The sequence below is a fragment of the Halichoeres trimaculatus genome, unplaced genomic scaffold, assembly GCF_033239565.1.
Source record: "Halichoeres trimaculatus isolate MK-OKI-2021-1 unplaced genomic scaffold, fHalTri1.1 fHalTri1_scaffold_23, whole genome shotgun sequence".
In the NCBI taxonomy this organism is placed as follows: Eukaryota; Metazoa; Chordata; class Actinopteri; order Labriformes; family Labridae; genus Halichoeres; species Halichoeres trimaculatus.
In genome coordinates this window covers 5,402,444-5,424,367 of record NW_027437201.1, presented here as the reverse complement: position 1 = coordinate 5,424,367, position 21,924 = coordinate 5,402,444, and the positions used below count along the sequence as shown (strand labels likewise).

The 21,924-nt window shown below is 41.1% G+C and overlaps 1 protein-coding gene across 1 annotated transcript; it reads left to right on the top strand.

Moving 5' to 3' along the window:
- Window positions 1-339: 339 nt before the first annotated feature.
- oat (ornithine aminotransferase) lies at window positions 340-6,735 on the top strand. The gene is made up of 10 exons (XM_074663186.1): window positions 340-470; window positions 1,712-1,930; window positions 2,030-2,254; window positions 2,329-2,424; window positions 2,869-2,996; window positions 3,647-3,769; window positions 4,958-5,086; window positions 5,215-5,328; window positions 5,423-5,567; window positions 5,659-6,735. The coding sequence occupies exons 2-10, from the start codon at window positions 1,717-1,719 to the stop codon at window positions 5,817-5,819; spliced, it is 1,335 nt and encodes a 444-aa protein (XP_074519287.1). The 5' UTR covers window positions 340-470; window positions 1,712-1,716; the 3' UTR covers window positions 5,820-6,735.
- The last annotated feature ends 15,189 nt before the right edge of the window (window positions 6,736-21,924 follow it).

Sequence of the window (21,924 nt, the reverse complement as noted above, 5' to 3'; positions counted from 1 at the left end):
GAAATGAAAAGCGTGACATCTATTGTTGCCACTGCTATTTATTTAAGGGTTAATGATTCATACCATACATCGTAATTAACAGGTGCACTCAGAGTTTACATTCCTACTAACACGCACGTGTGCCAAAAGTGTCCTGGCTTTCTTCCAACACGTTTCCACGAGCTGTAGAATATTTTTTTTATCAATTAAAGTGTTCTTCAATGAACCCTAGCCATTAAATTCGTGATACTTGAGCTTGGTTGTGATTTTGTAGTTTTTAAAGGTGACTTTGCAATCATCGGAAATGTTGCAACATGGGGGCGTGTTTTCTTACGTAGTCATCTACGTCATGGCCACAGTCTTGTCTTTACACTGCACGCGCCAGTCCTTTATAAATATAAGCCGCACCGGGGACACACCGCCTCTTCTACCGTTGACAGAGCAGACATCATCCGTTTTCGAGACTTTTAGCATCGCTTCACTTCCTTTGGGTATTGTTTTATTTCATTCTGTGTGTGTTTTATCCATTTCCAAGCGATTTTCTATGTTTTATGTTGTGTTGGGAAGAAAATAGAGGAGGAATGAGCTAATCTCAGCAAGCTAACTGTATTCTGTATTGCTAGCATCCTTGTAAGGAACGTTCACAATCTGAATCAGATGAAACGTGTGTTTCGAATTATAGTTTCTACTTTGTACCCTCATCTCACATCGTTTTAGAGGGGAGTTTCAAACGAGGAAGAGCTTCATGCCAGTGGCGTGTGTCATGATGCGGCATTATGTAATACATGGTGGCTAGTTTGGAGACTATCATCCGATGGGTGCTCTTGCTTTCGGTCTTTATTTAGCTACTGTCTGTAATAGGGGTGTGTTGTGGAGGCAGCTCCCCTGCAGCCTATCATGTCTCGAGAGCAGTATTAATGTTGTCTGGGTGTCACAAATAACTGGCACATGTCCAATGACCATGCTGTAGCTTGGTCCAGGTGCTGTCTGTTTGCTATGTGTGTTTATTCACTGCTCAGGGTTATTGATTATCCTGAGCAAAGTACTGGATAGTGCATGTTTCACTGAAGAAGCCTTTTATTAAACACTGCTGTACTTTTCTTATCAATTTGCGTGTGATGTCATGGGATTTTTGTGCAACTAATGCCTTGTGCAATATTTATTCACTTGTAACAGTAGACAGTCAAGCAGGGTTTGGCTGAAGACTTAACTTAGCTTAGTCTCTGACAGCTCACACTCCCATCTAAAGAGACAGTTATTTATTACATAAGTCATTACAAAAACCACATACTGCTTCAACACAATGAAAGTTTCGTGGAACTTTCCCCGTGCAAAAACAATAAATAGATTTGAATGTTTTAAAAAAAAAGCTTCAATGTGCATGCTGTGGCCCAACAGAAAGGTCTGGATCATCACAGACCAGTTGCAACGCTGTAGTGAGATTAGCTTTTGTAAACCCACTCGCAGTGAAGTTCCTTTCCTCTATTGTGTGGCCTGTGAAAGAGAAGCGTTGCTCAGCAGACCTGCAAAGCCAGTGTGCTCCATGGAATCTCATTACTCTTTCTTGTTTTGGCTTCAGGACACTTTAAAGGGGCTTTTTCTAAATTTTCAAATAAGTTTCTTGCATTATTTCCTCTAAAGAAAGTCTGTTTAACAAACCATTCTCAATTTGGCTTAACAAAAAGTGATACATTCTTTATATTTGACTGTCATCCCTTGTTTTCTGTTTCAGGCACCATGTCTGGAATGATTGTCAAGCTCAGCCGCAGCGTTGGTTGCGCTGCCCCTGCTCTGAGTCGCAGCGTCCACTCTGGCAAACGTTCGGCCTCCACAGCCGCCTCCAAACTGAGAGCAGAACGTCCCCTCAACTCCGAGGAAATCTACACTCGTGAGGAGAAATATGGCGCACACAACTACCATCCCCTTCCTGTGGCCTTGGAGAGAGGGGAGGGTAAGTTAGTTTCCTTTCAGCTTTAACAAATTCCTCATGAGTCATCACCAAACACTCCCAAGAACTTTTTTTAAACTTTGTTTCTCTCGTTAACTCCAGGCATCTACATGTGGGACGTGGAGGGAAACCGATATTATGACTTCCTGAGTGCTTACAGCGCAGTAAACCAGGGTCACTGTCACCCAAAGATCATCGCTGCACTCACTGCCCAGGCCTCCAAGCTCACCCTGACCTCCAGAGCGTTCTACAACGATGTGCTGGGAGCATACGCAGAGTACATCACCAACTTGTTTGGTTATGATAAAGTCCTGCCCATGAACACAGGTACTGCAAGGACACACACAGACATCCTCTGTGGTTAGGTGGGTATAGGTTTGTTGACATTTGCTTTTTTGTAGGTGTTGAAGGTGGGGAGACTGCCTGCAAGCTTGCGAGAAGATGGGCGTACGATGTGAAGGGGGTGCCCAAAAACAAGGCAAAGATTATTTTTGCAGGTATGTATTTATGATATGTCTGAAAAAAATCAAGAATTTATCACTTCAGAGTTTATTATAAGGGGATGGACTAAGCTGATAACAGTCAGAAGTTACACACAGGAGAGGTAAAACAAAATGCAGAAGGAAGGAGGGGTTGTGTAGCAAAAGACAGAGTTCTGAGGTTTTCTGAGACAAAAACCGTCAACCACATGGGGATTTTTCTGTGTAGGTATGAAAAAAAACAGTGAAAACAAAAGGTGATGTTACTAAGTGAACTTTAGATTAGATTCATGTTTGAGAATACCACAAAAAAAAACATGAACAACGAGAATAATTGAATGAAAATAGTCTCTTGTTGTAAAACTTAGCTGTAGCTTTAGCATTCGCACCATTTCCTGCCCCCTGTGGTTTTGCAATCCTATGGAAAATAAAGCCAAATTTGCTTCTTCTTGTGTTTTTCAGATGGAAACTTCTGGGGTCGCACCATGGCAGCCATCTCCAGCTCCAATGACCCCAGCAGTTACGAGGGTTTCGGCCCCTTCATGCCAGGATTTGAGAATGTCCCCTACAATGACACCGCTGCACTCGAGGTATTATTTTTTTATATAGCACTCTCATACTGCTTTAAGTAACTTTAGTTTAGAAAAGTTCCTTCTGCTTATGTTCCACCCAGTCATGTGAAATGCAAACACACAGAACAGAAATCCTGTTCAGCCCCCTCGGACTGCTTGTACATTCAACATGCACAGGTTTAAGCTCATTTGCAGTAGTTGTAGTAACTTTTCTGTACACATCAGCAGCATCATGTCACAAGCAGTGGAAGTTTCATCATTCTTCAGCTCAGAGTTAATGTGCAGGAGAAAGATCCAACCAGCAGGATCTAAACATCTGCTGCCAAATTACAGAGTGCTTTTTTTCCCTCACAAGACTTTGAGGACACACAGTAAAAAGACGAGCTGTTACAACGGCTGCTGCTCAAAAGTGTGTTCAGTGAGGTCAAATATTTGCACCTTACACAGACTTGTATTTGATCAATCAATATATCTTGAAGTTTTAAAGGTTATATCTCAAAAGATCCCTACACAGCACTTTCATAATCCCTGTCAACAGGAGGACTCAGAGGCTGGATGCTGCTGCAGCTAGTTTTCTGTGTAAACTAAGTGACTGACTGGAGCAGCAGGAATTTCTTGACCTAGTTTTCTTCGGTAAATAAAACCGTCTGACTGTTTTTGTTCCACAGAAAGCTCTTCAAGACCCGAATGTCGCAGCTTTCATGGTGGAGCCCATTCAGGGGGAGGCTGGAGTGGTGGTGCCCGACCACGGCTACCTGACCAAAGTCAGAGAACTTTGCACCAAGTACAACGTGAGTCTCACTGACATGAACAAGGAAGTATGAAAAAATAACAACATGTGAATCCGTATCTCTCAACTCAGCATGTTGAAGATTTGATCATGTCGTCTAGAGATCAAGTGTTTGTTGTGTTTCCCATGGGCTGGGCTTCTTGTGTGTAGCCTGAGGTGTGAATACGTTTTAAAGCACTGCAAACAACATTCAAAACAAAACAACAGCAAGTTTGTGCAGAGCAACTCATTTTAAACTGAGTATATAGGTCAAACCACTGTGTGCTTAGGCTAGTATAATAATGTTTTTTTAGGTTCAAAGAATAGAAAAATTGCATTGCTTCTTAAGGATCAGCATTATTGAATTAGTGAGACACTTAAAGCTCCTGTGGGAAATTTTTCTTCGTATTAATTTTAGTGCCCCCTGTGGAAAAAGTAGTCTTGCCGCCTTTTTCAAGTACATGTTTAATAAGTGTTTCTTGAAAAAAAAAAAAGCCATCTCATTCTGCTGCATTTTAATTCTCAAATACTTAAAAAAAAGCAGAGTTAATCATTTAGCCTGACACCTACCCTCTTACACTAGTTTCAGATATTCAAAATAACAATGTAGAAATGGTTAGTTTTCTTTTTGATGGTCTTGTTTGCTTTTCTAGGGTCATAAAGAGGTGCCTACATTAATTTCACTCTAATTCATGACGAGCTAAAAAAATCCTTGCAGGAGCTTTAATTTTACATGTTGATTTTTTTTTTTTACTTCCACAGTTTTGAGGAAAAATGAGTTGAAATTCCTTTAAGTCTATTCTCTTGGAGGTTTCTTTAACCACTCTAAGGATTATTCTTAGTTCAGGATGCCGGTTCAGCTTAGAGTCAAGGCTGGAGCCCTTGAGGTGGTGATCACATGTTGAATTCCTACCACCGCTGCATGCCATTCCCCACTCTCTCTTTATGACTCAATCCAGTGTTCTGTCTTTTCAGTAAAGACATGGAAACACTCTAAAAATAAGCTTTGATTTATAGCTTTGGAAACAAAACTCCCCATTTTTTGTTTATTGTTTTTTTTTCTCTAATAATCTTCTGGGTCTTTTTGTCTGTATTTATTAAACGGTTTGGAGTCGAAGCCACAAAAATCTTGGAGCTAGCTTAGTATCTGCTGTTATAAAGGATCTAAAGTAGCAGAAAGTTAAAGTTACTGAACGTGTGTTTCCTCCAGGTGTTGTGGATCGCTGATGAGGTGCAGACAGGCCTGGCGAGGACTGGCCGCCGGCTGGCTGTGGACCACGAAGAAGTCCGTCCAGACATTGTGATTCTGGGCAAAGCTCTTTCTGGAGGAGTTTACCCTGTAAGCATTCTTGCAGTCACACTTTATAGATTTATTAGTGATCAGTTATAAAGTCCAGATTTACTCAACAGAGGATCTTTGTTGTTTTGAGACTTCCACCTTTTACCTGATTGATCTGTTTATGCTAGGTGTCTGCTGTGCTGTGTGACGATGAGATAATGCTCAACATTAAGCCTGGAGAGCACGGGTCCACGTTCGGAGGAAACCCAGTGGCCTGTCAGGTCGCGATGGCAGCACTCGAGGTCAGTATATCTAAACTAATCTGAGGGAGGGGACTTAAAATACAACACACTAGAGTTGCTTAATCCACATACTTAATTTTTTTTTAATCCAAAGGTGATGGAGAATGAGAAGCTGGCTGAAAACGCTCAAAGAATGGGAGAGATTCTGCGGACTGAGCTGAACAAACTTCCTAAAGACATCGTGAACACCGTCAGAGGGAAAGGCCTACTGAATGCAGTCGTTATCAAAGAGACCAAAGGTAAAGACTTTCAACATAAACAGCTGTCGTCTTTAATTATATCCACCCTGCTGTCAGCAACTCTAACGTACCCTTGCTTTAATCCCCCCAGATTACGATGCCTGGAAGGTGTGCCTACGCCTCCGTGACAACGGACTGCTGGCCAAGCCCACCCATGGGGACATCATCCGCTTCGCCCCTCCCCTCATCATCAAAGAGGACGAGATTCAGGAGTGTGTGGACATCATCCAGAAAACCATCCTGTCCTTCTAAGCCAGCAGCGCTCCACTTTATCAACATCACACACACACACACTCACTAACCTGCAAACTGACATTCACTATCAGCCGAGGCTGCTGTAAAAAATCACCCATCACATTTAACAGTCGTGTTTAAATGAAGCTGTGTTTCAAAGATGAGGGTCTTTGAAAGTTTGAATGCTGTGTTCAGACTGTGCCGTGTGCCCCTATGAGGCTACACTGACACTTAACTACAGTAGAACTGCTGTAAGAGAAAAGACTGAAACTTGACAAACGTTTAAAAAGGGTTAATCCACGTTTCTGCTGGTCATCGTTGATGTAAATAATAACTGTCCTGTCTTTAAATATTCCTTTTAATTCTAAAAGAATGTAACGCTGTGTTGTAACAGAAACTTGTGCTTTCCAAACTTCTCTTTCTAAAAGACTGAGTCCAATGTCTGGGTCAAACAAGAAGTGAGTCATGTTACATCTGAGGTCAGTTCGTCTGGGTGTTTTAACTCCAGAGTTGGGTTTCTACACATCTTTGATATGTAAATGAATTCCAGATCTTGAATGATCTTTTTTTTGTAAAGAAAAGGTTAAAAAAACTTCACTTTCAAATTTCTTTTCCATACTTGTAGAGCTTTCTTTTTAATTGAAGATGTTACTGTGAAAAACTGCTTTCTTGCGACTGTAGAACTTGAATTCTATAATTGAACTGATGTTTTTTTCTTTATGCTATTTAATTTGGTGTATTTTATGTCTACATGAAACATGCTGTAAGGGATGTAAGGAGTTTGAAGAGGACTCAAGCTGCTAGCTAAGGCTGGTTACACAATCTGTTTATTGTTCTATTGAGTTTATTATGTAGCAATGCTAATATTGTCTTTTCCAAGACAATATAACCCTTTGTGTTGTTATATGATCCTTTTTTCTCCAATAAATTATTGCAGGTCTTATCTCTTCCTTTTTTAATTTCCTCCTTTATAAAGACACTGAAATGATTTTTACTTCCAGAAAAAAACGAGGTCAGATGTCTCTTCAGCTGACAACATACCTGACCTGTTAAAGGAATGAGTTTGTTTGTTTTCCTGTTAAAAACAGGTCCTGTAACAGACCCTGCCTGCAGCCCTCGGATGTGTCAGTTAAACCTGCGGGCTAATGCTAATGACGTTTTCTGTGTCACACTTCCTGTACATCCTGCAGGTGGTTTCCCCTTTGTGCATCATTTTGTAGTGTTTGTGACTTAACACTAGGTGGTGCTGTGCCCTCACAGTAGAAACCCTCATGATAAGTCCTCTGTAGTGACACATGCAAACGCTGCCTGTGTGGTTACTGAAAGCAAAGCAGATTTAAAACCTGTAAATGTTTTTAAATTATGCTAAACTGCAGAATAATTTAGTAACTCTGGTTTAACTTGCTTTTAGTCTCCTCCTGTTAAAATGAGAGATCCAGATGTTTTAAATGATACAGGCCAACTTCCAAACTCCCAGTGTTAGCAAAGATTGTAGAAAGTTTTGTGTTTGATCAGTTAAAAGAGTTTTTATCTGCTAATAATTTTATCAAAATTTTAATCAGGTTTTAGGAAGAAGCACAGCACAACTACAGCAGAAGGAACATTGAACATCTCTGTTCATGGACCTGACAAAAGCCTTTGACACTGTGGACCATGTGATCATAAGACAGACTCAGCATAGGTCTGTCAGAACAGTCTCTAAAATGGTTTGACAATCATCTATCAAACAGATCATAGTGCAGGCTGATGGCCACATGAGCCCTTAGAAAATAAGATATGGTGTACCTCAGGGTTCAGTCCTGGGACCGATTTTGTTTACAATTTATATTAATAATATTTACACTTCTACGCAGATGATATTGTTATTTATGGCTCTGCTTTAACACAGCACCAGGCTCTGTGTCATTTACAGGATGCTCATAGCATCGTACAAGTCATGTTCAGGGATTTAAAACTGTTTTTAAATCCTGAATAAACTAAACTTATGGATTTAAGTAACTCAAAGACTAAACCAGAGGACTTTGCTTCTATAATTACGTCTCAGGGTGACGTGATTGAGCTCATCTCATCTTATGACTATTTAGATTTCTTAAATGATGACACCCTGTCTTTTCTCAAATTTATTCATTTTTTAATTTTGAATATTACGTGCATTAACATTAAACACATTAGGATTGTATATATTGAAACAAACAACCCCTGTAGAAGATTAGAGGGTTTGTTGAAGAATGTCAGGAAAGATCTCCAGATTTCACTAATTTCTTTTCAGAACCATGCAGTGTCCATGTGATTTTTTCAAGTTTCAGATCGATAGGTGCATCCCTTACCCAGTGAGAAATCGAAGGTGGGGCAGTAACCTTCCATCTCATGAGTATCAAGTGGCCAAGAGGGTGGTAAAAGCTATAACTGTTTCCCCCCCAAATGGTAACTGTGCCCCCTCAGGAACTAGTCCAAGGACAGATACAAGAGGATCTGGGTTAATTCTAACAATCAGAATAGTGGAGAGGGCTTCAAAAATGGCTATCCAAAACCCCTCTAGGTTAAGGCATAACCAGAACGTATGAATTAGAGTTGCTTTCTCAGTCTTACATCTGTGACATCCTAGCTTTTAAGTTTCACATTCAGTGGCTTGTTCGGTAGCCCAAGCTGTCCTGTTTTAATTTGCCACAAAAAAGACACTTGTAGCTGCAATTCTCTTGCCCCTGATTGACTTTGACGATGTTTTATACACTCATGTGCCTTCACAACACCTTCACCCTCTAGACATTGAATATCAAGGAGCATTGAGATTTATTACAAGTCTTTGAGACTCAAACTCGTCACTGTGACTTGTATTCTGGAGTTTGTTGGTTGTCTACTTGAAGACAAAATCACTGGGATATCCCCGTTTTTAAAAAGGAGATTTTGGGCCTGAGGGTGCAGGTCTCTTTAAACCTTCTTAAAAGTAGACTTAAGACTCTGGAGGATGTTGCATCAGGTTGTAAAAGCTTCATTGCTGATTTTCCCAATGTTGCATTAGATATGGTGATCTGCCGCTATCATGGTTTTGTGTCATTTATCTATAACTGTGTACTCTGACTTGCTGCTATCTTGGCCAGGACACTCTTGTGAAGGGGATTTTTAATCTCAATGAGGCTCTCCTGGTTTAAGAAATTTAAGATAAATACATAGACCCAAAGCTGACTTTTTATCTCTCCAAGCTTCCCTCACATGACTCCTCTCTAAGCCTCACACTCTGATGTATCTGACACCCGTCAAACTGCTCAGACAAGCTGCTCTGAACTGGATCTTAAGGCAACAGACTCAAGCAAGCCAAGGGCACTTTGCCCTGAGTGCTGACCTACAGGCAGCACAGAATGCAAACACCATACTAATACAGATATATAGGTCATAGATATGTATGGCAGTAAACATGCATTAGCACATATTGATGAAATAAAGACTTTATGGAAAAACATCAGTGAATGGAGAAGAAAATTCACCTCAGAGCTCATTACTCAGCGTTAATCCACACAGCCATGTGGCCTTCACTTCCCATCTCGTGCGACAGACGGCCAGTATTTCAATCTCAATCAGATGTACAAGGAAACATATTGCCTGCTGTTAAGGATCAATAAAACGCACTCTAATTAGTTTAATGCTTTGCACTTTTAATGGCCCACTCTGTGCCAACTCCTGTTTAAAGGCTTAGTATTGAGCGCAGTTTATTTTTTGGGACTTATTAATCCAGAGGAGTCTCCAATTAGTTTTTACAGAGCTTTTAACCAAATTTCATGGCTATCAAGTGCTTTATTTGGGTAAGCTAATCAAAGATGCCATTGAAAGCTTCCCAAAAGGCTAGTTTTCATGTTTGTTTTGTTTATCTTTTAAATGTTGAATCATTTCGTCTTTTCTTTTCTGATTCAACTTAATTGCATATATATATATAGGCCTATATATATATATATATATATATATATATATATATATATATATATATATATATATATATATATATATATATATATATAAAAAAACAAAAAAACAAAACAGCAATCATCCCTTGTTTCAGGCCTAGTCTGGTTATTATTTCATATCGAGCTGAGCAGAGAGATGAGCGAGGTCTGCAGTTTGCTCGTGAAGTATGAGTGGAATCCAGCCTGGCAGCAGAAATGAGGGTTATCGCTGGGTGACACCGAGCAATGTGCTGCGTGTCCCCCACCCCCGCTCACGCTTTGATCCCGCACTCTGCATCCCCTCACAGCCACCGTAGGAAGGCAGATCCACAAATGAGCTCCAGTTTTGGCAGGGGAGTGACAGGCCACAGGCTCCCAGGTCAGGGCTCTGGCGGAGGCTTTGACAGCTGAAGCCAGAAACCTGAAGATGCTCAGGTAGAGGAGCTCGATTTTCCTCGCTTGGCTGTCAAAAATGAGCCTGGTGCTGGAGAATCTGGTGCAAATCTGGCTTCAAAGACTGACGCGTGTGTGTTCATCATAATTCCTCTTACAAGAAGGTCAAGAGGGGCTCTCATTGCACTTGTCCAGCTCTTTGTCCCTCGCCTTTTTGTCTCTTCCACTGACTTATTTTTGTTATCTCTCCCTGTGTCCCTGCTCTCTTGGCTGCCACTTCGTCTCCCCCCTCAGCCGGCCCATTTGTATTCATTCCTTACATAATGGAGAAATCAGATTGTGGTACTTAGCAAGGACGTAACCAAAGTACTGCTGCTGAGGTTTAATTCAGGTAAAGTTGCAGCTAAGAAGAAGATAAATTATAAGACTCTATATCCATTAAATGTGTAGGGTATGAGGTGCCAGAGTGAGAATTATGACTGATGCAGTGCTGGAGCAGGATAAGCTTTAGATTTTTTTTGTACAACCTCAGATAAATCAGAGAAAACCTGCCGCTGCTCATATTAATGGACCTTTGGTGTTAAGTTTATGACATCAGAGCGAGCTGATAAAATGCATGTGCATCTTAAAGGGGACATAATCCTTAAAGAGTAATGTGCTCATGCAATTTTCCTCTCCCTCCAGGTGCTGCTTTCAGTTCTCACCGCGGGGTGATATTTATCGATCAGGAGCTACAGCAAGGTCCTTAGAAGGACATGTCCCTCGCTGCAGATCTGAGGAACACTCGGCGAGTGTGACAATCGTTTTAGTCGCCACACCCTCAACTGATTTATTCCAGGGGTCTCAAGATGCCTGCAGTGTTTACAAATCGTTATGGAGATAAGGACTACGTGTTCAAAGACAAAAGGTGCTTTTCAACCACAGGAACCTTACCCCAGAAATATGTGCTGTTTAACTGCCAGAACTAACATCTAAATTTAGTCCCGGGGTCATAAATTAACCCCTGGAACCTTAATTTTGCACCATTTTGTTTCTCCATATGTCACTGGCCTGGTTAAGATAATCTACCCAGGTTTTCAGCTTGAGAGGAACCAAAGACAACAATGTACCACAGGAACCATTTAGTTCCTGGCAATGTTTTATCAGGTTCTAAAAGTTCCTGGGCCCTCTTGTTTGAAAATACCTAAATGTAAAGCTTTTAAATTGTTTTTTTATTCTGCATATCAGAGTCTTGAAATTGACAAATCACAAATGGAGGATTCAAAAAGAAGCCGAGTGATCAAAAAATTAGTTCTTTCTTGGACCAAAGTTACGGGCCCAGTGTCACTGGCCACCGGGATTTATTAAAAAAACGATGTTTGTCATGAATTATACATCATGTCGAGTGTACAGCAGCAAAGTGTGCCAAAGTCAAGGAAGTGTACTGTGCCTGAGCACTGTACAGACAGGTCCCACTGGCCAAACGAACTGGACCTCAGCGCTAAAGCCTGTTTAAATGGTATGAATAGCCAGTGTGGCCATGCCCTCAGGCTACCATGAGCAGAGCTCCCTGTGCTTGTCACACTTTGCCCATTCAGGTTGTCACAGCATTAAACTTGAATTAGTAGCCCGGGCTTTTAACTGCTTCATTCCTTAAACTCACCCTGCCTTTATTTGAGGCAAGCTTCTAATTATTTTCAAACAATACTTCTGCTCAGTAAAAAAAAAAAAAAGGTTTTAATTGTCAGATCAGTGTGTTCCAAGCCCACACAAGCAGTGAATTCCTCCCTGTCCCTCCCGTCACTCATGGAGTATACAGTCCTCCAGCTTTCATCTTCGTCAGCCCAAGGGAGACCATAACACCAGATGATGTGCTCGCTGCCTTGCTCGCTGTGGATTCACCCCAGCAGATCATTATAACCCTCCTCCTCCTGCCACTCCACAGCCTGCTTTTTACCTCCTTGTTGAGATAGAGGTTAAAGTTCAGCTTTATGTTTCCTCTCTGAAAAAGGAGTGGGATAAGTTTCTGTCTGCCTGACAGCATTCAGGTCCCTCTGTTTTCTCTGTAAACATTATGCATAAGGCACTTTACTGCATGGTCAGCAAGATAAACAGTTAAAAGATACAGGCTTTTAATTGAGACCAGCCTTTATTTATCTCAGGGTACAGCTACATAGTGCTAAAAAAAAGGACTCTGCTTCAAATTGGGGTTGTGATATTATGGTAGTTATCCTCACTAATTGGTAGCCACTAGTTGTTTGATAAACAAACAAAGAAAAACATTAATATTTATATTGTAGGTTTTAAAATGCTGGTTAAGCTGAAGTGCAACTGCCTGTCTGTACCTCCATTTAATGGCTACTAATGCTATAACGCCTTACTACCCAGATTTAAACAAGCACAGACTACAGCATCTCATAAGCTGTTTTTAAATTCAGATACTATACTATCATTCTCACAAGGGTAGAATATTCCTTTTACCAAACCTATCAAAAGTAAAGTTTTTTCATATAAATAGTGAGAAAGAAATGTGTCTGTCTGGGTTCTGCCTGGGCATGCTCTGTCTTGGCCTATGCCTGCAAGACAAGTACAACTTGTAGCCACTGCCAACTTTGGGACTTTTAGACCCCTGTAGCAACTTTATTTTTTTATTTTTATTTTTATTTTTTATCAAAAAAGTGACTTGCAGCAAATAGCAAATAGCCACCATTCTGGAGTTTGGAGACTCTGATGTTACAGCACTGTTAATCTCGCCTCAATGAGTAGCGGATTCTGAGCCCCCCCATCCCTGTTCCAACACACTTAGAGGCCGTTTACATGACGATGATTTTAGGGTGAAACACAAACGTTTTGTTGCATTTCAGCTTCACGTTTACACAGAAACTGCGTTTCAGCCAACCTAAATCGCAAACTTTAGGAAACGGCCTCCAGAGTGGGATTTTTCTGAAACACTGCCAACACCATTGCCATGTAAACAGCAAGTCCAACCATAAGTCCAACAGTAGCCTTGTTACGATTGCCGCGAACTACCGTGTTGTGCTTGTGCTACTCAATCTGCTGAATCTGTATTTAACAAAATGAGCATCTGTTGCCCCACTTTTGAACTAAGTATTCACCGATACACCAGATGATTGGCTCAACTCTACTTTGGTGGAGATCTACCAAAAGCAGCTTCTGGACAAGACAGCTATAGCACCACCTAGAGGGCTGGCATGCTTACTACGGTGTTTTCAAGGCCTCAGCGTCAACAAAATATTTTTCACTGCGTTTTAGCATTTTTGGATGAAACTTGGTCGTATAAACAGGGCCTCAGAGGCAGAGAAATCCTCCTCAATCTCAGCAGTCTCTCCCAGCTCACGCATCGTGTGTGCCTCTTTTGGGTCAATTTGGCTCAAGTGTGGATAGAGGAGGAGGAATGATGTTTGATTTTAAAATTAAAAACAAAATGTTTTGATGTTATTTCTCTCTCCTACAGCATCCATGAAAATTGCATGCAAATGACTCATGATGCAAATTAAGTGATAGCGTCATTTTACTTCTTATAACTTCTGGAACAGCCAAAAGTGGCTTTTCTTTCTGAAAAGTTGGCAACACACATCCATAGCTTTGAGGTAGTGTTAAACAATAGGAGCTACTTTGTAAGTAGATGGCAGACCTCCATCTTTGATAATTATTAGATGATATTTTCAGAAATCTGCGCATGGCACATGTCTGTAAAACGGCTGTTCTGGTTAAACGTCGTGGCATACGTAAACACCAGACTGAAATAGACCACGTCACATGTAAACAGTTAACCTAACATCTTCAATCGGAGTGATTTTATTCAGAATGAAAAAAAAAATGTCTGCATGTAAACCTGGCCATTGTCTGGTGCAGCCAGAGCAATGTGTAACCAGCACAGGTATGTGAATATGTGGCGCCCCCTTGTGTACACAGCAGTTTATCTTATTTCTTTGTAGGCTCTGTCCTGAATCCCTAACTCAAATTCCTGTCCTGTTTTCATTTAACTGACTCAGTATTCCCTCCTGAAACTCCTGCCTTTGTTTTAAACACCACTTCTGCAGCTCATATAGACGACTCAGTATTGAACTGAGTTTTTTCCATGGTCTGATAAAAACTCACATTTAGCATCTCTGAATGTTTCTCCCATGTAATTCCTGATGCAGATTTCATTAACACTGAGGCTTTTATGAAGCAGAGCAGCACCCCGCCCTCGTGATGGTGCAGCATCATCAGGGCGGGATGCTGCATAAATCACACTGAAGAGTATCTGATGCATTACATTTCTGTGTGCATCTCTGACCCCTGTGGCTCTGAATGCAAAACGCCTGGCACTGACTGCACTCCTATACGCTGGAGGACCATGACTCATCTACCTGTTGTTCACGTCTTTGGGCATCCTCATGTCAGAAAATAAACTCAATTATGATTTCGTTTAATTTTATGACCACAGCAGAGAACATTGCTGTCTGGGTTTTTTTTTTTCTTTTTGATTGGAAAGAAATAATGAGAGTCAAAGTGCTCGCTCCGGTCGAGACTCGCTTTGCTGTAATGAAGGAAGAGAGATTCACGGCAGAGGTGAGAGCAGGTTGAAACTCCGGGCGGTGAGTGAGTACCCAGAGTGTGATTAATTCATCTGATTTTCAGATCCATGCGAGCAGGCCCTGTCCACATTTCTGCATTAAGAAAGTGAAATGTGTGAATGTAGCAGAGACGCCAGGAGTGATACTTGGAGTCAGTTCATGTCAGCAGCAGTGTTCCAGGTTTGATCATGTTCTCTGCTGCAGGAGCCAGAGGAGCTTTAAAGATAGATTAACCAGACTTCTGTCAGCATGCTAGCAGCATCACTGGAGGGACGATTGGCTTGTCCACTGGTTCAGTCCAGACTGAAATACTCTGATTTTAACGTCTAAATATCTGATGAATCACATTTTAAGTTTTGTTCAAATATCCTTAAAGTAATGGCATATGCTGCCTTAAATCAAAACTCCTTAAAGCTGGCTCTACAGGGGGGTCAAAGTTTTCATGTACCTGGGGATAAGTCAAAATTTAAACTTGAGATGACTTGGATTTTATGGTTACTTTCAATTTTACCCCCCCCCCCAAAAAAAAATAAAAAATAAAAATAAAAATAAATAAATAAATAAATAAATAAATAAATAAAATAAAATTAGTCTTTCTAAACAATAAATAATTAAAAAAGAAAAAAAAATCCATCTCCATTTTTTTTCTCATCACTGACCCCAACACTTGAGTTTTAAGCTAATGCTTGTCCAAGCTAAAGCTAATATAATTTTGGCATTGAGCCTCTAGTCACATCACAAGGTGCCATTAAACTTGCAATAATAAATTGTTATGTTACACCTGTCCATGTGAAACTGTTAGCTCTTCAGCATTGACACCTTGTCACATGACTGGTTACTGCAGAACTGTATTTTCTGTTCCCCCTTTATGTTGTGTTCACACCAAATGCAAAAAACTTGTTTCATTTGTGAATCTATGAAAGTGTGTTTTGTGTTTACTGGCATAATTTTTCAGTAGTTCTGGGGCAGGAAGTATGTTAAAGGCTTCATCAATTAGTGCTACTTAAGCAAACCATGCATTTTTTGTAGCCCAGTCTGCATGATTCACCCTTTGTCAGCCTTCTGATTGGTCCCTGACTGACCAATCAGAAAAATCCTTTTCTGTCGCCACCCACTGTTTTTTATGCGGTCAGACAAACACTTACCACAAGGTCTATTGTATACATTAATCCAGCAACATGGGAACAATAACCAGCAGCCCTGTAAAGTATACATGATAGGTGATTTTTAGCATGTGATATTGAATAAATAAAGTTGCAGTTTTTAGCATGTATAAATATAATTTCTGGGGTATATAGAATAAATAATGAATGGACTATTACGAGCTGTATAATATAATATGATTGGATTAAGTTAGGCTACTCACCTTGCAGTACATTTGCAGTATTGACCAGTGATCCTTCATCACAGTTACAGCGACAGAAAGTGAATGAGGTTTCTCTCTTTTCTCGTAAATTTGTAGCATTTTCCATGTATGGAAGTAGCTGTGAATGTTATGTCATGTACATAACTTTCCAATGCATGTTGGAGGCCCTGTTGTCGACATTTAGAAGATATTTGAGAGCCCTGGCTTGAAAAATAGTTACAGATGGTTTTTAAAGGTAGGTCTGTTGGAAGGCTGCAAGCAGCCCTTGTTTGAGCTGCAATGCTGCTAAGCTAAAAAAACCCAACAAATTAACTATACTGCATTCAGACTTTCCTCAACGCGATGTTGTTGTTATGGAGTGCACATGTGTACAGAAAACCGCGATACAAGCAGATATAAAAACTGGTCTGTACAATGGGAGCGGATGGGAAAACGGGTGGGAATCCGCGCAGTTGTCCGACCTAGCAACAGAGCCACAGGAGGGCGTGGCTTGACAAAGGGTGAATTGCACTGTCTGATGAGGGCGGTTTGTCAACACCAGAAGACGACAGCTAACCATAGCCAGGGGCGGACTGGTCATCTAGAATACCAGAACGGCCTGTGCCGCCAGTCAGCCAACGGGCAGTGCTGCTGGCCCACAGGCTACTTATACGTGTTGTGTGCAAGTGGAGATGGGAGAAATACACCAGAGAGTAAACACCATTATGGGCGCTAATCGCTAATCCTGGGGGGAGGGGGCGTGTCCCGTTGTTGTGGGCTGGGCCGAGTCAAAGTCCCGGTCTGTTTTCCAGTCCCAGTCCGCCACTGACCATAGCATTTAAAGGTAAATATCGACTTGTTAAATGTTTTATGAGGTCTTTCTGAAAATCATTTGTATTTCCACAGCAAAACAAAACAGCAGCAAAAACAAAAACAAAAACAAAACAAAAAAAAAATCCAAAAGCAGCTCTAGAAATTGTCACAAAAAGAAACTATAGCAGTACCTCAACTTACGAGTTTGATTTATTCTGTGACTAAGTTCATAACAGAAATTACTGTCTACTATTTTCCCATTGAAATGAATTGAATTGTTATTTATCCACTTTGGACCCCCCAAAAAACACATTTTTTTTGCTTGACGTTTTCAAATAAGAAAAGATGGGGGGAAAAGAAGAAAAAGCTCATACAGCCTGTTCTCACCAATAATTTCTGCTTTTTTTGAGGGCACTTTCATGTGCGTTTTTGCCAATCAAGAAGGCGGTTCAATCAAGTTTTTTCCACCAAAAAGGCACTTGAGTATGCGTTTTTCAATAATTGAGCCCCTCAATTATTTTACAAGTTAGTTACTTGTAAGTCTTGCCTCCTTGGCTTTTAACCTCAATGACACTTACTTCCTTTGCCTCTTCTTATTTGCTTTTGATAGCTTTCAATATGTCTTTTTTACGTGGGTCTGATTTTCTTTTTCTTTCTTTTTTTTTTACTTAATCTCTCAGTGCAGCACTTTGTTTTCAGCTGTGGTTGTTTTAAATGACTTTATAAATAAAGCCGGTTGGTTGGTAAGTCACAGTACCACTGTATTTGTGCTACTTTAACATTAGTGGTTGATTTTGAGTCTCCAAATTCTCTGGGTGTCCTTGAAAAAACAGAAGATTGTCCCATGACTTTGAATTTGGTTTAGTTGTGTTTTTGTAAATGAAATGATATAAATAACCATTAAGTCTGTTTATATCAGAGTTAGTTCAACATTTCCATTGATTCAGTCCTGTGTTATTCCAGGAGGAGGTTTAAGCTCACATGTGGCAGCCACAGCACCTCAACAAGGACAAACCGCCACTTGTGCACATGAATTACGCCTCTGGGTATTTGGAGGGTCCTTAAAACCGCAGACAGCACCAGTCACAGCGGCTTTGCCTCTTCGCCGCCCTCTCTTCCCTGAGGTCAACCACAGCGGCCGTCCACTGACTTGGCGGAGGACGTACACAAACTGATGCTCAGCGAGGGCTTGGCTTTACGCGACAGGCCGACCACAACAGCTGCAGACAAAGCCTCAGTGTTTACAGAGATCATAGCTGAGGGGAGGAGAGAGGAGGCATCGGCAGGAAGGAGGAGGAGGACAGGAGGGGGGAGAGATGTGGGTTTCAGCTTCCTCTGCGGGAGGGAGAAAAAAAATGACCAGGAGGAACGGGACCATAATGGTGCCCGCAGGAATTTAAAATCTCAGAGACTGAGAAAAAAAAAGGAGCGACGGGCCTGTGAGTGGATTCAGAGACAGGAGAAATAAATGATACATCAGGGATGAGGAGGGGAGAAAAGGATTTCTTCAGCCATGTCAGAGGATGTGCTGCTTGTTTTATTTTTAAAACAAATTGTAAAGGGAAAGAAAAACAGTCACAGTATATAATCCCATTCCCTCCAAAATCTGCTCTCTTTTTAAACCAAGGAGTAAAAGTTATTTTCTCCTGAAAGCATTCTCCACGTTGACAGGGAATTTAAAGTGGAAGGATTCCTCCGAGGCTAACACTTCAGACTTTTTTCAACGCAACTGACAAATCTTTAAAAAATGTGTGAAGCTTTTACTGACAGTTTTTGGAACATTTTCTCGGTGCAAATATATGAAAGGGGGAATCAATTTTCAGGTTCAAAGGCCTCGAGATTAAAAAGCCCATTCCGTTTTAAAAAGGCAAGACAAGAATATGCCTCAAAAGTTTGATTTCTGACATAAAACACAACAAAATGTCAAAACAAAAGTAAAAAAAATGAGCGGTGTGCTCAGACAGGCCATGAAGTCAAACTTGGCTGACAGAGCATCAGCTGCTTTTCTCAACAACCACTATCAGCTGATTACGTCCTTGCAACCAATTAGCAAACAGTGCAATGGGGGCTCTTTTTTAACAGATGCGAACTCTGTTGTGTATTCTTCTGTCTTTGCTGCTGCCCTGCCTGCCTCAGCTCCTCATGTAAGCATCTAAAAGGAACAGGAGATGTGCTCTCTCCAGGCTTTGGCATTCCACACGCACACAGTGAAAGGCAGGGAGCTCTGAGAACAAATAAATCGGCTACAGGAGAAATTGGAAAACCCAGACTGGCACCCAGCTCTCCCATCAGGTCGTATTTCTGTCCATCGATGCTCTGGTTTGTTTGTAACTCAGACCCGGGGTGGTAAATCAATCAGAAAACACATTTTTAAGCAAGGCGGCAGAAGCAGGAGGAGTCTTTCAAGTCAGACTGGCAACCTAAAGTATCCCACAGAGTCTCTCTGTGACAAGAAGACTCCAGTCCTGGGCTGGGCAACCTGCCACAGAAGCTCTCAGTGTCATAAAGGATAAATCACCGCACTAAGCATCAGTGTGGCGCTCTCTGTCTTGATGCAGCACTATTTCTCTGTGAACAGCAGCCGAAGGCAAACGTGAAATGTCACTTTTTACCTTCAGCGGTGTCTGTCAGCGTCTTTCAGCGATGAAACCGTCAGAGGTGCATTAGTGTGGTGAAATAATGCACAGCGCCAAAGTGTGTAATGCATGCATGATGCAACGCCGTGTAAAAAGGGACGGGGGCTGTCCTTGACCTGAGGCTGAGAGGACTTTCTCCTCCTCTCAGATGAGGTGAAATGAATCAGCAAAGTTGTTCTTGCTCCATGTCTGAGCTAATGAATTACTAATGAAGGACGTCAAATTTCATTTTCCTAACAGTGCCATATACTGTGAGTGCCGTGGAGTAAAAGACTGCGATAGTTAGGTCCTAGACTTTGAAGAAACTTGGACTTGTTCACAAAATCTCTGATACCCAAGAGTTCACTTTGGGTTTATCTGAGGCTTTTCCAACATCGATAAATGTGACCCAACAACTCATTTAGGAATACATGAGCAACACAAGCACATCTTTACTACTTTTAAAGAGGGGTATGGTGCTTTTTCAGGCTTTACATTATCCCACTGTAGTAGCTTTAGGTGTTTCACAGCTTAAAAAATTAAACATACATACAACATATTTTTTCTTAAACTACGGTTCGAGAAAACCCCAATTTCAGTCTCTATCTGAAACACTGCTGTCTCTTTAAGGCCCCCTGCTTCCAAAACACTCTCCACTCTGATTGGCCAGTGGCGTGGTGAGGGGATTTTTTTTCGAGGGAGCCAAATCAGACAAAGCCTCTAATCTGTATGTTTTTTAGGGATTAGGGTATGTAAAAGACTGTATATCACAGCTTGTGTCTCACTATTTCATGTAATGGAATGTTTTAGAGTGCCAAGAGAGCGCTTATTTTACTTACACACGCTTGTTATGTGACCAACACTTTGAACACCGTCACACGCCCTTTCACTCTCCCACCCTCAGTCACTCATTCACACACGTACATTGTCCTCTTGACTTAGCTTAAATATATTATTTATTTACTCAAACGCCCACTCAAATGCACAACCCGCCGCTTCATGCTCACTGCTAACGTGCTAATCTCCCTGATTTCATTTAGTGGCTTGATGATGACGATACTGTGATTTGATTGGTTTGAGGCCAAAGATGGGGTGGCTTCCCTTGACACAGTCTTAGCCAATCACAGGTGAGCAGTGTCATGACCACAGCCTCATCTGATTGGTTAATCATTCTTGTTTTTTTTCACCAAGGGACGCCAACTTGGCTTGGCCTCCTTGCGGACAACAGTGTGCAATATCGTATTTTCACACTCATTCACCACATAACATTTAGGAGGGCGCTGTTTACACATCGTAAAATGCTCAATAAGTAGAGGAGAGAAATAAAGAAGAGATGACAGTGACGGAACACAGGAGAATTATTGAAACTGTTAAAAAGGACTATTTTCATTAAATCACAGCTACAGTCTGAAAAAAGAGAGGAAGCATGGCTTCCCTTGGCCTCCGGGAGAAAACGCCACTGATGTGGGCAGACCTTGGTGTTTGAGGCCCGCATTCCAACATGTCAGGAACCAGTAAGGAGAACCTTGGGTGATAACTTTATCATTTCAGCTAGTCTCATGAAGATCTCTTTAAAATCTGGTGCTATTTTTCAAACCATTATGATCAGTTTACTGACAGATTCATAGATTTCTATACGATCAGAATGTGTAGTGGTTCCAAAAATCTGCGCTCACTGAAGGCCAATCCCAGCTGTTCCCTTGGTCGTATGTTTTGAGGGTCAAGGGAAGGGGTGAAAACACATCTCTTAGAAATGAGACGGCACTTGATTTCCGCCACATCATCGCCCCAGACGCTTTCTGTTGCTGTCGAACGCAGAGCTACTCTTTATTCACTCCCAAAACAAACACATTTTTACAAAGTGATGATAAACTGATGTCTGATTAGAGTGACAAACTCACAGCAAACAGACTTCAACATAGTGTACTCAACTGCATGAGTAATGAGACCGCTAATATATGAAAAGCTAACATTAAGCTAATGTTACAGTATTCAGAAGCTTCTAAATAACGTAACAATAACTTATCATAGCTTATGAAGCTAAAGCAGCTCCTAAATTCAGCTTATCTGTCTAATCATTCCTGAAATGCAGTTGATTGTAGTTAAGTCTGTTTGCTGTGAATTTGTCTGGCATCATTGTAGCTATTATTAGCTGTAGCTATAGCAGCATTAGCTAGATCATTATGACAAATGATTTTAAAATATAACCAAAAATTCAAAACTTGGCTAATATTTCTGTGGAGTAGCAAAGGATCTGATCAAAACAACATTGATATCATGGAAAATTTGTCATAACCTTTGGTTTCAAGTGACGTCCCTAATCGTCTTCATTTCGAGGTCTTAGCCCTCCCCCTTACCTAACAGAGAACTGGGAGGCCCCAATTCCCAAACCAAGGGCCAAGGGGTGTGATTGGGATTGGACCTTAGTCTGAACATCCATTATTAGTGCTCTATCTAAAA

Coding starts and splice junctions, on each gene's coding strand:
- oat (XM_074663186.1), top strand. CDS start 1,717: ATGTCTGGAATGATTGTCAAGCTCAGCCGCAGCGTTGGTTGCGCTGCC. Junction 2,425..2,868: donor GGCAAAGATTATTTTTGCAG/GTATGTATTTAT, acceptor TGTGTTTTTCAG/ATGGAAACTTCTGGGGTCGC. Junction 5,087..5,214: donor TTTCTGGAGGAGTTTACCCT/GTAAGCATTCTT, acceptor TGTTTATGCTAG/GTGTCTGCTGTGCTGTGTGA.